Source organism: Misgurnus anguillicaudatus, chromosome 10 (assembly GCF_027580225.2).
Source record: "Misgurnus anguillicaudatus chromosome 10, ASM2758022v2, whole genome shotgun sequence".
Lineage (NCBI taxonomy): Eukaryota > Metazoa > Chordata > Actinopteri > Cypriniformes > Cobitidae > Misgurnus > Misgurnus anguillicaudatus.
Genome location: NC_073346.2, coordinates 506,341 through 522,803, shown reverse-complemented (window position 1 = coordinate 522,803; position 16,463 = coordinate 506,341). Strand labels below are relative to the sequence as shown.

The following is a 16,463-nucleotide window of genomic DNA, read 5'->3' as shown; positions in this document are numbered from 1 at the left end:
ACCTCAAATTTATAATGACATATAGAAACTGAAAATGCCTCTGAAAATTTAGCAGATGTATTAGAATCAATAAAGCAAGAATAATGACCAAGCCTTGTGTTAACAGAATTAAACCCAAAGAATGCAGCATCAAAACAAACAAACATATGATCAGATACACTACCATCGTCTACAACAACATTTAAGATAGGAAGACCCAGAGACAATACAAGATCAAGGGTATGTCCACCCTATGCGTAGCTCCAGTTGCAGACAGAGTAAAATTAAAAGAGTCAGTCAGCTGTAAAAATTCACCAACCTATAGCTTAGATGGACAGCACACATGTATATGTATATCTCCAAGAATAAGAAAATTGTTGCATATAGAAACAAAGCCAGATAAGAATTCTGGAAATTCAGTAATAAAATCCTTACTATACTTTGGAGGCCTATATATAAGAGCACATAACAGAGACACAGCAGAATCAACCCTAAATAGTTGACATTCAAAACTTGTATAAGACCCAGAAGGCAGCTGACGACATAGATTTGAATAAAAGTCCTGCACGCTTTCCACGTCCACGTCTACGGCCTTTCTTCCTTTGCTGGGAACAATGCCGTCATAACAGCTCCACAGGAATCGACAGTATGAATTCAATTCAATCCAATTCAATTTTATTTATATAGCGCTTTTCACAATACTTAATTGTTTCAAAGCAGCTTTACATTAATAGAAGCAGTAAAAGCACAGAAAAACGACAGATAGCACAACATAATACACGATAGCATAAGCAGTCAAATTTGCTGCGGCTATGACTCGACATTATAGGCGAGCGTATTACTAATGTAACGTCTAGAAAAGGAAGCTAAGTTAAGCCCAAGAAGGCTGCCTCCCCGGGGTAAAAAAAACCCTCGGAGAAAAAAAACCCGGGCTGTTTAGCCGAGGAAAATAAAAAAAGTCCTAGGAGGGAAAAACCCTTGGGAGATATATATGTATATACTAGGGCTGGAACAATACATGTATTCGTTTCGAACCGAATCGGTACGGGGGTCACGGTTCGGTGCATGAATTTAAACGGAGAATACACGGTATGAAAATAAAAAAAAACTTCCGTGCAAAATAATTAATGTAATGCGGAACTACTGTTAGATCCGTGGGTTCTTTATGGACAGCTAATCTGTTGCCCCGCTTTAGCTCTGAAGCTCTGATTGGCGCCGATGCAGCCGAGCTCCGCCTATGTATGCGCTCTATCAGAGACCGTCTACATTCTGGCACTCTGCAGTTTTTTGTCAGGTTCACGGTCCAGTGAGTGAAATAGCAGCGACAGCTGGTATGGCAAATGGTGGTGAGGATCCGCCGGCCCCTTTAAGATCGCAAGTTTGGCAAAACTTCAGTTTTCCAGTCAGTTAGAATAGTACAGGCGAGAGAGTGGTGGAAAAGACGAGGACTGTGCGTCGGCGTTGTTCAGCAGTTGTTAGGTATGTGAGTGGAAATACATCTAATCAGGGCTCTCAAGTCTCACGCATTCACCTTGACAAACACGCATTTCAGTCAGTTCAAATGCCACACTTTGTATTTCTCACGCTGAGAAGTAGGAGATAAATTGTCCTGCTATATACAACAGGCATATGCAGGGCACTTCTGTCGAGTTCAGCTGCATTCAGTTTTTTAAGTGTGCTCAACTTTACGCAGCGCCATCAGCGACAGAGTACCGCGAGAAATTTTGCGGAGGAGGCTAATTTGATTCAAATCGCTCTCGCGTTACTCTGATGTCATCCACTTGTCATTTTTTTGCAGCGCCTCGTGAAGTTGGTCACACCTATTAATTCATCTAGCCTATTTTTTGTTCTTTAGTACATTAATATGAAATAAGGCCAAAAATGTAATTTAAAAATGTATTTAGGTAACACTTGTAATACATTTGAACCCCTATTTGTATGAAAGATGAGTACAAGATTACTTACAGTAAAGTAGTATATATTTTTGAAATACGAGATAGTATGTTAAATGCATTTCAGTTCATATTCATGACATCTCAAAATAACACTGATAAGGACACCTATTTTTTTAAGATTAGTTTAAAAAAATGCCTTCTTCATTTTTGTTTTGCTTTTTTCCTCCATTGTACCGAAAGTGAATCGAACCGTGAAGCCTGAACCGAGGTACGAACCGAACCGGGACTTGTGTGTACCGTTCCACCCCTAGTATATACACACATATAAACGGATAAGGAGATTAAGCGGAGATTAAGCTGGTTCTGTCGGTGATCGTTGGTCAGGCATCAGCTGGGCATCACGTTGAAGGACGACCAGTAGATCAGAGGTGTGCCGACTTTCACATCTACCGGAACTGGGTCTGTTTGTCCTCAGGGTCGAGGACGAGACAGGGAGAGAAAAACAAAATCATATTAGCGTAGGGGCCGTTCACATGTAATGCAAGTGTCACACAGTGATGTGGTTTAATCAGCTTAGTTTCAGACAGACTAACTATTGCGGCATAATTATATTATCCACAGTTGAGGATTTTGCAAATTGGGGGCCCACTGCGTCGGTATATATGGTAACTAAGGGTCACCTTCCGGTCTTTAAGAGAAAATGAAACCTGTCGACCCGTTTGACTAAGGCCTGTCGTCGTTAATGCAGGTTCAGTGGCAAACGGGTCTATATTGCATACTATTTACAAGACCATGAGAAAACGCCAACATCGCAACCTGACCATACGTGTCAACCCGTTTGACTAAGGCTGGAGGCCCCACTGTCGTCGTTAATGCAGGTTCAGTGGCAAACGGGTCTGTATGGAATACTATTCACAAGACGCATGAAAGCGCCAAATCGCAACCCAACCATTGCTGCCAACCCGTTTGACGAAGGCTGGAGGCCCCACTGTGCTGGAGGCCCCACTGAATGCTGGAAGTGTAAACCCACGCCGACCAGTTTCCTGTGATCCCAACGCCAACATGGATGTCCGAATGCCAAGAAGGATTTGGCGGTCATAATGCAGCACAGAGTTGTGATTTGGTGAAGTCACGCCAAAAATAGGCATAGAGTTGAGGTACACATAGACAAGTACAAAATACCAACAGCCCGACGGCAAGTCATTATCGAGTATTATGCTGTGTTCACACCAGACGCGGTGGAGGCGTTAAGCGCGAGTGATTTCAATGTTAAGTCAATGTAAAGACACTTTGACGCGTGTCTGGAGGTCTCGCAGCACGAATGAGGCAATTTTGAGAGTTAAAAAATCTGAACTTTGGAGGAAAAACGGACCGCATCAACCAATCAGGAGTTTACTCTAGTAGTGACGTGATTACAGGAAGCGAGCGGAGTCGCAAAAGCCCCTCCCATGACGCGGATTTCCGCGTGAATGTCTCAATGACTAGAATTTCACACGCAAATGAAGGGAGTACACTCAAAATGTTCAAGCGTCCAACTACGCACAGTAGACGCAAATTTGACGCCTCAAACGCATCTGGTGGGAACCCACAGTTATACATTCAAGTCAAGCCAAATCTCATGTCACTTGCTCTCAAGGCAAAGTCAAGTAACTTTCCTACTTTAATCAAGCGAGTCCTGAAATTTTAATCAAGCGAGTTCTGAAATTTGTAACATATGACTTTGACTCGAGTCCCCCACCTCTGCTATGAAGGTGCTATTTAATAAATATATTGTATTTTATATGTTAATTAGTCATACTTTTGTTTGGTTACGGTTAGTTGGTTAGCTAATACATGGAAACATATATTATATTTTACAGTTTCTCCTGGGTGTTTTTTAGGGAACTGAAGGGTTTGGTGGTCACTCTGAGCTCTGATGGGCATCTCCAGTGCTCATACATGGGCACTGACCCCTCCTTCTTTATTGCACCCAACGTGGACTCCAGAGAGGTCAACTATAATGAAGTTGATAATGAGATGAAGATGCTACAAAAAGTCATCCGTGAGGCCACCAAAACCCAAGGTATGACACATGGAATTTTGCACAAATGAATGTGTTGTACAACAACTGGGTCCCTGACTTATTTGTTTGTTGACTGGAGGTTTATCTTTATGTGTGTTTCTCTGTGTCTGTGTGATATTTCTCTTTCTCCAGACATTCTCCCGAGAGCAGAGACAGAGGAAGAGCTTACTCTGACTGCCACAGTCTCCCCTAACCTGGATGAAGTCTCGGTACACACATTTTCTAGAGTTCCTTTCAATTCAATTTTATTTATATAGCACTTTTCACAATAGGTAATTGTATCAAAGCAGCTTTACAGTAATAGAAGCAGGGGAAAACACAGAAAAACAGACAGCACGGGTAGCAAAATACAGCGGGTATGAATAGGCTTTACAAGCGACAATAACTCCCGTTTTAGAGCATTTTTATCGATGCATGTCGGCATAACAATGCTAAATTAAACAACGCTCCTATGTTGTAACTTAATGTTAACAATGCAATAGTAAATCAAAAAAGTATAGTGATCAACGGGACTAGTCGACATCAGGCTTAAAGCGTCACAACATTGCATTAAGGTCAACTAGTTGGTTCAACCCCTAATATATACATACATACATACATATGTAAACGGATAAGGAGTTTAAAGGGGTTCCACCCGTTGGTCAGACATCTGCTGGGCATCAGGTTGAAGGACAGCCAGAAGATCAGTGGTGTGTTAATCTTTATGGCAGCAGGAACTGGGTCTGTTTGTCTCAATGTCATCGGGATCAAGGACAAGACAGGGAGAGAAAAACTAAATCCTATTAGTGTAGGGGCCGTTAACATGTAAAGCAAGTGTCACGCAGTGTTGTGGTTTAATATCTGCCCGGTTCCAGACAGGCTAGCTACTGCGGCACTAGTATATTACCCAGACGAGTTATGTGAATGCTTTGTTCCTTACAGGCTAACTATTGCGAGATAAGAACATTTACTAGACAGTTTATGTGAATGCTTTGTTAAAGAGAAAAGTCTTAAGATTAGACTTAAAGTGAGTGACTGTGTCTGATTCTCGGACATCAGTCGGCACATCAATCCAGAGCTTAGGGGCTAAGTAGGAAAAGGATCTATCACTCTCTAATGCGAAACTCATGCCAAACAATAAAGCACCAGGCCCCGATGGATTCCCTGCTGAGTTCTACAAACACTTTTGGTCTATTTTATCACCACTCTTCATTCGAATGATTACTGAATTAAAACAAAAATCTAAACTTCCAGATAGAATGAACACAGCAACAATTTCACTCCTCCTTAAACTAAATAAATACCCAACATTACCATTAAGCCATCGTCCGATTTCCCTTATCAGTGTAGATATTAAAATTATTTCAAAAGCACTAGCACATATAATAGAAAAAGTCACACCATCAATAATCCATCCAGATCAAACCGGTTTTATCAAAGGTAGACTTTCATCCAATAACACACGCAGACTATTTAACTAAATGCATTATTCATCAACCCAAAAAAACAAAACCATCATAGTAACTCTCGATACAGAAAAAGCTTTTAATAGGGTCAACTGGAAATTCCTGTTTTCCACATTAGAGAAGTTTGGGTTTGGGGAGTCATTCATTAATTGGATCAGAATTCTGTATACATCACCTTCAGCTACTGTCATCACCAATGGACTAACATCACATATCTTCACACTGCGTCGTGGGACTAGACAAGGATGCCCACTCTCCCCTTCATTATTCACCATTTACATTGAACCATTAGCAGCAGCTATTCATCAAAACAACTACATTAAAGGAATTCAAACACTAAACATGCATCATAAAATTAGTCTTTACGCTGATGATATATTACTATATTTACAAGACCCCCCATCATCATTACATGAAACAATTAAACTCATTGACTCATTTTCAAATATCTCTGAATACTCAATCAACTGGAATAAATCTGCCATACTTTCATTACATTCCAACAGCTTGGATGTGCCATCCCAAACACCACCTATTCATTTGTGCTCCAATCATATCACATACTTAAGCATTAAGGTTTCCCCCAGACTGTCAGAGCTGTTTGGACTCAATTTTACTCCATTACTTAAAACAATAAATAATGATCTTCAGCGCTGGATGAATTTAGCAGCACTATCCAGTATGGGCAGAATATCAGTAATTAAAATGACTATACTCCCTAAATTAAACTATTTATTTACAATGACCTCAGCACTACCCACCCTCGCCTGGTTTAAATCTCTAGATTCAATCATCACTAAATTCTACTGGAAAAAATAAGACCTCAAGAATCAAATTGACTACACTACAGAAACCAAAAACACAAGGAGGACTAGAAGCACCAAATTTCTACCACTACTGTTTGGCCGATCAGCTCCAAAATATATGCAAATGGATCCATCCTAACTCATCAGAAAGCACATGGCTTGATGTTGAACATTCAATTTGTAAGGACATTAACATTTCAGAATTACCCTTTTATAATCAAACAATCAAAAAGCATCACTGTTTTAAAATACCAACAATAGCCGCAGCTCTGACAGCCTGGTGGAAATTTCATCAAATCTCAAACACCCCTCTTGCACCATCTAAATACACCCCGGTCTGGAATAACCCAGACTTCATAGTTAACAAGAAGCCACTCAATTTACGTACATGGGTAGATAAGGGCATCACACAACTTCAACACATCTTTAGTAATAACAACCTGGCAGCATTTTCCTATTTGGTCCAGAAATATGGCATTGGGAGTAATTGTTTTTTGGAATATTTACTAATCAAATCATCTATTCAATCAAAAATCGACACCCAGACAATTAATTTAAACCTTCCCCCTCCAATCTTAGAGCTAATTAATGTAACCTCTCCAAAAAAAAAAACTAATCTCCAAAATGTATAAATTAATATCCAAGTCAGACAACACATTAAGCCTACCCAATGCTAAATGGGAATCGGATTTATCTATTGCTCCCAATGCTGCTTTCTTGACACAAATCTGCAAAAATATATACTTTATGACAAAAAATGCCAACTTACAAATTATACAGTATAAAAAACTTCATAGGTTTCATCTAACTGGATGGAAATTATTTAAAATGGGTTTTAGTTCGGAAACATGCTCACATTGCACACAAAACACCCCAGACACTTATTTACACGCTATTTGGCATTGCACCTCAGTTAAAAAATTCTGGGAAAACATTACTGACTCACTATCCAACCTTATGGGATGTCACATCCCGCTGTCTCCATCCCTCTGTATATTAGGTGACGTATCTATAATTAATCTAAACAGTGTAAACACTCAATTACTTCTAGTGGCTCTAACTATCGCCAAGAAAACTATTCTCATGAACTGGAAATCAAGAAACACCATACACATTTCAACTTGGAAAAATTTACTAATAGATTGCATCTCCATTGAAAACTTGTCTATCTTCACTCAAAATAATACATCAGAATTACATCCCTCTTGGTCATCTCTCCTTAACTTCGAACAGTCTTGAATCTACTAACCCTCTTTGTCTGAAACCATCCTCAATGATACACCACCAATAGTCACACATGAATGAGGGGAGGGGTGTCAGGAAGAGATAGCAACTCTGACTAATATCAAATATATTGTAGCAGCTATCTTACGTTGTTAACTCTTTCCCCGATCTCGTCAATTAAGAGAAAACGCTTCCCCGCCAATGACGAGATTTTCCGTCTTTCCGCAATACCGCTATTATCCACCAGGTAATAAAACCAGAAGTATTGCCCTATGGCAAGCTGCTGCATGTCCGTGTCTGTTTTAAAGATCGCTCTGAACTCTATGAAAAGTCCGTCACAAACATGGAATTATCTCAGCTTTTTGCTCAAAATGTGGTGTTTTTGCAGAAACCTACTCGTATTCAAAAGCTGATTACAAAAGAACTACTCAAGGTAGGATGAAACTTTTTTTTTGTTTGAAAGCAGAGGGTCTGTTCTTTCATTTGGTATATTGTATGTTTATATATCTGAACAACATTTTCTGGAAGGCATTAAACTTTGGTGAAAATCATGAAAAACGCTGGCACTGGCTGGCAACTTTTTTAAAAAATGCTGGCGGTGAAAGAGTTAAAAGGCCGCTGAGAGGCTGAAGCCGGAACTCAATGCATTTGCGACGCATATAATGAAGTATCAGTGAGGCAAACAGCTGTTAATAGTCCCATTTTATTGCACAGACAGATATTTCTTCAGGTTTAAAAGTTGTTAATATGTAAATATGGTCAACAAAGAATACATCGTCCTGACTCACCCCCTCTCGCTACCACACTAAGTGAACAGGTGACTAATATTCCTATTCCCAGGTAATCCCGTGACCCTCCACCATGATCACGTGACATTTAACTCTTTCATGTCCCTTTCATTCCAGCCCCTAATTATTAAAATTATCCGTCTTCTGCTTCTTGTAAAAGACAGACTTTAGTTATTGGCCTTTCCAGACAGCTGGTTTTAGTTTTAACTTGCACATGACGCACAAATCCTCTTCTATCTGGAAATGTTTGAATTATGCGTCCAATAAGCCATGAGTTTCGAGGTGCTGTATTCTCCACTATAAGCACTATGTCTCCTGGTTTAAAGTTGCGTTTGACTCTTGACCATTTCTGACGTTCTTGAAGCTGTGGCAAGTACTCCAGAACCCATCTCTTCCAGAACAAGTCTGACATGTACTGGACCTGTCTCCAACGTTTACGAGCATAAACATCTTCCTTTTTGAATTCGCCCGGTGGTAACGATGGTACAGTTTTCAAAATCAACAGGTGATTTGGTCTTAATGCTTCCAGGTCATTTGGATCAGTGGATGCTTTGGTGATTGGACGACCATTGAGAATAGATTCAACCTCGCAAAGAACCGTTTGCAAACCCTCTTCATCCAAATTCTGCAGTTTTAAAATGGAATTCAAAACTTTCCGTACAGATCGAATTAACCTTTCCCAGGTTCCTCCGTAATGTGATCCAGTCGGGGGATTAAATGACCATTTAATACCTTTCTAAAGGAGGACATCATTAATTTGACCCTGATTCCATCCCTGTATAGCAACTCTTAGTTCCCACTCTGCTCCAACAAAGTTCTTTCCATTGTCTGATCTGAGTTCTTTGACTTGACCACGTCTTGCAATGAAACGTCGAAGTGCGTTTATGAATGAATCTGTGTCCAAGGAGGGTGCCACTTCAATATGTATAGCCCGTATGGCTAAACAGGTAAAAATTACTCCATATCTTTTCACCACAGTTCTTCTGCTTTTTACCTCGAAAGGTCCAAAATAATCCACCCCAACATGGGTAAATGGTGGCACATTCGGAGTGACTCTGTCTGATGGTAAATCAGCCATCTGTTGGCATCCTGGAAGTGAATTCAGTCTTCGACATATGACACATTTGGATAGTACACTTCTTATTGCTGTACTTGCACCTGTAATCCAATATTTTTGTCGTAATTTAGACAACATATGATTACGACCACAATGTCCCACCTCTTCATGTATGTGTCTCAGGAGAATATCAGAGATGTAAGAATTCTTTGCTAGAATGACTGGATGCTTGGATTCTTCAGGCATTGATGCCCTACTTAATCTGCCACCAACCCTCAAAACATCATTAAGCGTAGGACAAAGTCCATAAATGCAGCTACTTTTCTTGACACTTTCCCCTCTTTTTAGACAAGCAAGTTCATCAGGAAACATCTTCTCTTGTGAAAGTCTAATAATCTCCAACTCGGCTGTCTCTAGTTCTTCTGGTGAGAGATGAGATTTTTTGAGTTGACCTTTGAAAATCTCCATTTCCTTTTCCAAAGAATTTCCTTTTGCTTCAGTTCAATCTGTTGTGCAACGTCTCAGTAGTTTCCTCTTCTGACTAAGAGATAAGAGCAGTTTCTTAAATCTCAAAATCCAAGCCATTGCCCTTTTCAAATGAAACCAAGAAGAGAAGTGATTAATGAAACGTGCAAGCTTGTCATCCTCTTCATGAAGCTGCACAGAGTTAATCTCAATACCCTTCTTGACCTCAGGGTCATCCACTTCAAGCTTTTCAAGGTCATTCAGATTGGCAGGCCATTCACTTTCAGGATGAAGAAGAAAGGCAGGACCTGATGTCCATGTCCTGTTTTTGAGAAAGACTTTAGCAGTCGATCCTCTAGAAGCAACATCAGCTGGATTGCTTACTGTATCTACGTATCTCCACTGTGAAACTTGTGAAGCCTTGAGAATTTCTGTCACCCGATTGACTACAAAGATTTTGAATCGTGAAGTCTCGTTTTTGATGTATTTGAGAACAGAAGCACTGTCTGTCCAAAAAACAGAATCCTGAAGCTGCAGATGTAATTCCTTCCTCCATATAACATCCATACGACTTGCCATTGTAGCAGCAATGAGCTCCATGCGTGGAATGGTAACACACTTCATTGGGGCTACTCTTGACTTTCCCATGATAAAAGCACAATGTACTACAGAATTCATATTGCGTGTTAGCAAGTATGTCACCGTTCCATAGCCATCCTTACTCGCATCTGAAAAATGATGTAACTGTGCAGAGGCGATGTCACCAAAGTTTGGAGGTTTTAAACCTCTTGTAAGCTCAAAGCTTTCCAGAAGACGAAGTTCTTGAAGCCAGCCTTTCCATTTTTCAACAATTAATTCAGGCAAGACATCATCCCATCCTAAGTTTCCTTTGCAGAGGTCTTGCAATATTTTCTTAGCAGACAATAGTACAGGGCTCACAATTCCCAAAGGATCATACACCGAGCTAATCATGGACAGTATTCCTCTTCGAGTCATAGGTCTATCTTTGATTACAATCTTGAACTTGAATGTGTCAGACTGAATGCACCACTGCATCCCTAACACTCTCTCGACTAATGGAGATTCCCGATCAATATTCAAGTCTTTTGCTGTCTTTGCCCTTTGATCCTCAGGTATTACTGCCATGACTTCACGTCTGTTGCTCATCCATTTTGTTAGCTTGAATCCACCTTTGGCACATATGGATACAAGTTCCTGGCACAATGTCATCGCTTGTTCAACAGTAGCAACTGAAACAAGGCAATCATCAACATAAAAAGAATGTAGAATTGTATCCACTGTTTCCTTGTTGAACTCTGCCTTATGATCTTCAGCACATTTTCTTAGAGCGAAATTAGCACAGCTAGGAGATGATGTTGCTCCAAATAGATGCACTAACATCCTAAAATCAGTAGGGTCTTGGCTTAAATCCCCATCAGGCCACCAAAGAAACCTTAACAAGTCAGCATCCTCAGATAGTACTTGATGAAACATTGACTCGATATCTGCCATAATCACCACAGGTTCTTTTCTAAATCTCGTCACCACTCCAATGAGTGAGCTGGTGAGATCTGGTCCTTGCAAGAGTTGAGCATTAAGTGATGTTCCTTGATAACTTGCTCCACAATCAAACACCACACGGATTTTCTTCTTTGTGGGATGGTAGACGCCATGATGCGGGATATACCAAATTTGCCCATCACTACGCATCAAATCCTTTGCAGGTACTTGATCGGCATAACCTTTGGAAACCATATCCTTCAAAAAATCTTTATAGTCAGTAAGAAAGACAGAATCCTTTTGAAGTCTCTTCTTTAGATGTAAAGCACGTTGTTCAACAATTCTCCGATTATTTGGCATGTGAATTCTCTTCCTCAAAGGTTAGCCGATCTCATAATGCCCATCAACAAGCTTAGCAGAATTTGTCACCATTTCCATAAATTTCTGATCTTCGCTAGAATAGCTAGTTTGTTCATCTTGGATACATTCAGGGAAGTCCATTTTAAACTGCTGTTGCCACATGTCGTCCATATTCAGAACTGAAATTCTATTGACCATGACCTCTGTTTGAGCACAATCCTTTACATCATTCGTATCTCCAGATAGTGGTCCATTAACAGTCCATCCTAACATTGTTTTGATTGCATAGGGTCCATCATTCACACTGCGGATAACTTCCAATGGTTCCAAAGCTTTAGGAACATTGGTTCCAATCAGCAGCTCAATCCCTGCCTCAATCTCAGGTAAATGAACACAGTTTAAATGGGGCCATCTTTGCAGGTCACTTTCTTTAGGTATATTCCTCTTGTGAACAGGCATACTTTCTTGAGTGTAAACTCGAGGCAATTCACAAAAGTCATTCCCATTCAATCCTGCTACCTCCATTTCAGACAGAGCACAGCTACTCGTAACCTTTTCTTGTCCCATAGTTCTTAAAAGTATACACACTTTGGTTCCTGTGAGGTTAAGTTTTTTCATTAAACTCTCAGTACAAAACACCGCTGTGCTCCCTTGATCTAAAAAAGCATAAGTAGTAACAATTTTACTGCCTTTCTTTGCTTTGATCTGTACAGGCACAATTGGGAGTTTACAATCATAGTCCCCAGCCCCAGTAAGACCACTGGAAATCAAAACATCATTCACTGCCATCTTCGGTTTCTTCTCAGTTGTATCAAGAGTCTTTTCCTTTGGAAAGATATGTAGCAAAGTGGGATGTTTAAGACCACAAACATCACAACAAAGACGTTTTCTGCATTCTTTGCTTATGTACCCAATGCTCAAACAGCCAAAACAAACTCTATTTGACTTTAAGAAGTTAAACTTCTCATTGTGGGATTGCTTTTCCAACTGAGGACACATACCCAATGTGTGTGCACCTTCACAGAAGAGACATTTTTTCTTATCAGGACCAACCTTTACCTCTCCTGTCTTTTCAGATTCACTTCCTTTGCTTGCAGCAATCACAGTGGTAGCAAAGCTGGTTCGTTTTATTCCAGGACGAGAAAGAAATTTACTTTTCACATCCTTATTCTTGGCTACAGGATCATCCTGTATATTTCCAAACACTGGGTCCATTACCACTTTGACTTGATGCTCTATAAAGTTGACAATGTCAATGAAGGAAACTCGTTGGTTGCATCTTTCTTGTAATTCACAAGCCATTGTTCTCCATTTATCCCGAAGTCTGTAAGGGAGTTTCTTTATAATAATCATCATATTGGCTGGCATATCCAACTCACACATATATTGTACCTCCTCCATGACATTACCACAGACTCTAAGGAAAAGACTGTACTCCTGTAAAGCATTAACATCTTCAGCTTTGATCTGAGGCCATGACAGAGCTTTATTCATATAAGCAGATGCAATTTTCTGTTCATTTCCAAAATGTTTGTGCAACAGATCTTTGGCTCTCACATATCCCCTGTGTGGGTCAATATGCTGACAACTTTGTACTAAATCCCTTGGTGGACCAACAGTATATTGTTCAAGGTAATACAGGCAATCACTATAGTTATCAGTCTTACTCTCAACACTGTTCACAAAGGCTCTCATGAATGCATGATACTGAAAAGGGTCACCATCAAACACTTTCAGATCTCTTTTGGGCAAGGATGACAAACATTGCTGTTTTAACAAAAGTGTTGTTATTTCATTTTGCTTTCTCATTACACCATAAATGTTGCTCTGCACTTCATCTTCAACATGTGGACCCAATGCATTTCCCTGTGTTCCTTGCTCCACTGTTTGGTGTCCAGAAGGAAAATGCATCCCTATTGGAGACTGTAAGGGTACACTCAGTTGTACAACTCCTCCATTAGGCCTTACTCCCGATCCTAATTGGTCATGCACTGATCCATACACATTTACAGACGTCTAAGGAACAAATGATTTAGCACTGACATTAAGACTTTGTGTTTTCCTTCAATCTGACTCCAAGTTGGAATGTTTTCCTCCTGAATGTCCAGATTTATCGCTTGACATACTCTGGGATTTTAAAACATTCAATTTGGCCATTTGAACTTCAATTTCTCCTTGCAGATTAAGTTGTTCCTTTCTTTTTCTTAGCTGCTCCTCTTGATCCTCAAGTTCATGTTTATCCTTAAACAACTTTTGTCGTGCCTTTAATGCAGCCAACTCAGCCTCTGCTTTGAGACGTACAGAAGAAGTAGATGACACACCAGATCTTCTTTCACTAGCTGAGCTCTGATTTTTAGATGATCTGCTCCCCACATTTGAGACACTATCATTAGGTTTAAAGTCATCTTGTAATTTATCTGATGTAACTTGATGAAGCTTGGACTGTCATTTGAGGAATAGTAAACTCTTCCTGTGTTGCACCAGTTTCAGACTGAATAGGAATAACATTCTCCTCTGGTGTCTTCAACCACTTTTGAACTGCATCTTTAAATGTATCAGTATATTTCATGATGTTCAAAAACCATTCATTTTGCTTTTCCTGCTCATCCTCAGGAAGTAAGGGAATCAACATATCATGCAGCTTATTGGCATTTTCACACAATTCCACAAGAGTTTCAAACAGCATTTGCACCTGAGAGGTATTTTCGTTTCTTGTCATCAAATTCTTTATCTTTGGAATCAACCCTTTAATTTTGTTCACATTTGTTTTTCGTTGCTTTTGCAAACTTTCAATGTGGTTTGCCAAGACTTTTACAGTGGGTTTGGGTACTCGTTTTTCACCCTCCGTGACGTCATCAGCACTCGCTTCACTCATGTTTGTGTGCTTTCCAACGCATCAACAACAATCACAATTTACTTCAAACTTCTTAAAGCATCACAACGAAACTTAGGCAAACACCATCAACTTCCAGAAAACATTTGCAACGTTATTTTTCACAACAAACGCCTTAACAAACAACCTATTTCAAACACCAGAGCTCTGGATAAAATCAACTAAAGCCAAACAACAAACAAAACAACCACGCGACCATCCCCAATGGATAAACAACATACCAAACACTAACAGCCCGCTCTCCAAAACAGCACAGCTCATTAGTAAAAAGCCCAACAGGCTTACCTATGCGGTGATTGTTTGCGTGCTTCTCTTCGGAGCCTTGTTTGACGTTTCTCTTTGGCGTTTTAGCTTCACTTTCATCTCAGTTTAGCAGAATCCTGTACTCCGTGACGTGATGTTCAATCTTTGCGATGCGTCCGCCAAGAAGTGAAGATCTTTGTTGACAAAATGTAGCGGCTATCTTACGTTGTTAAAAGGCCGCTGAGAGGCTGAAGCCGGAACTCAATGCATTTGCGACGCATATAATGAAGTATCAGTGAGGCAAACAGCTGTTAATAGTCCCATTTTATTGCACAGACAGATATTTCTTCAGGTTTAAAAGTTGTTAATATGTAAATATGGTCAACAAAGAATACATCGTCCTGACTCACCCCCTCTCGCTACCACACTAAGTGAACAGGTGACTAATATTCCTATTCCCAGGTAATCCCGTGACCCCCCACCATGATCACGTGACATTTAACTCTTTCATGTCCCTTTCATATATATAAAATTCTTATAAGATTATATTTAGATCTCTCTCTTTCTCTCTTTTTTTTCTTTGCTTCTGGTCCATTGTTGGCTATGGCATATCAGTCCCTACACTATGCGACCCTGATTATTTGTGAGTGGGTGTGATGTGGGACCTTGGGCTTTTGCTCTGTAGTTCGTCCTCTTGATTTCTTGTCTCCAGCTGACTCATCACATGTCTCGCTGTTTTAATGCATCACATATTAGATGGAGTGCACACACACATTCATTTGAAGCTTTAAAAATAGAGAATTTTTAAGCGAATAGCCAAAAAAAAAAAAATAATAAAAGCACCTATAAATATAAAACACACATTTAGTAAGGCGTGGGCGTGGCGGCCTCGGATTTACACCAGGTTGATTCCATGCTGCACACTTTGCCTTTTTAATGCATTGCACACTAGTTGACAAAAACAAATGATTGAGTATAATGATGAAAGGAAGAAAAACAACACAGACAGGGTAAGCGGGGGCATGTGCGTGGGTCGGCCTGGGGATGGATTTTAGGGCCCTTTGCCACGCAGCACCTCACCTTGATAGCTCGTTTGGAACATGACATCGGCAGGGGACTATCTTATGCCATGGCCATGAGGGGGTCAGAGGCAGTTTTATAACACATTATTATTAATATCTGCATTAATATTATCATTAATATAACATTATTAATACCATTGTCAATAGTATCATTATTAATATTATTACTACTCATCATCCCTATTACAACTACTATTATCATTAATATTATTGGATATATTAAGATTACCATTATTAATATTACTATTATTTTTTCATTAATATTATTATTGCTATTACTACTATTATTACTTATTATTTATATGATTTATTTTTTTATCTTCTTCCTGATCCTTCACCCTCCCCCTAAGTCCGGATGAAATTTGTATTTTTGTTAATTTGTTTATCATTACTATTATTGCTATCTGTCCTTTAATATTATTAATATTATGGGTTAAGCCCAGAATGGGCGAAGACGCCTATTGTATCTGTTAGTTTTCGTATTATTTATTCTTATTATTTATTATTCTTCCAATCCCCTTGCGGTCTATGGCAGCCCAGAGAACCGTACGTAGGAAAGTTATGAAATTTGGCACGCTGATAGAAGACAGATCAAATATTATCCACAGCAAATTTGCAGTCTCTATCTCAAACACACTAGTGCCACCAACAGTCCAAAGTTGCA

The 16,463-nt window shown here is 39.7% G+C and overlaps 1 protein-coding gene across 1 annotated transcript in view; it reads left to right on the top strand.

The window, feature by feature from the left end:
* Positions 1 to 16,463, top strand: part of bbs9 (Bardet-Biedl syndrome 9) — a 460,826-nt gene that overhangs the window by 179,819 nt on the left and 264,544 nt on the right. The window contains exons 10-11 of the mRNA XM_073871763.1: positions 3,755 to 3,936; positions 4,069 to 4,145. Of these exons, the coding sequence (XP_073727864.1) occupies positions 3,755 to 3,936; positions 4,069 to 4,145 (259 nt within the window). The remainder of the gene's footprint in view (positions 1 to 3,754; positions 3,937 to 4,068; positions 4,146 to 16,463) is intronic.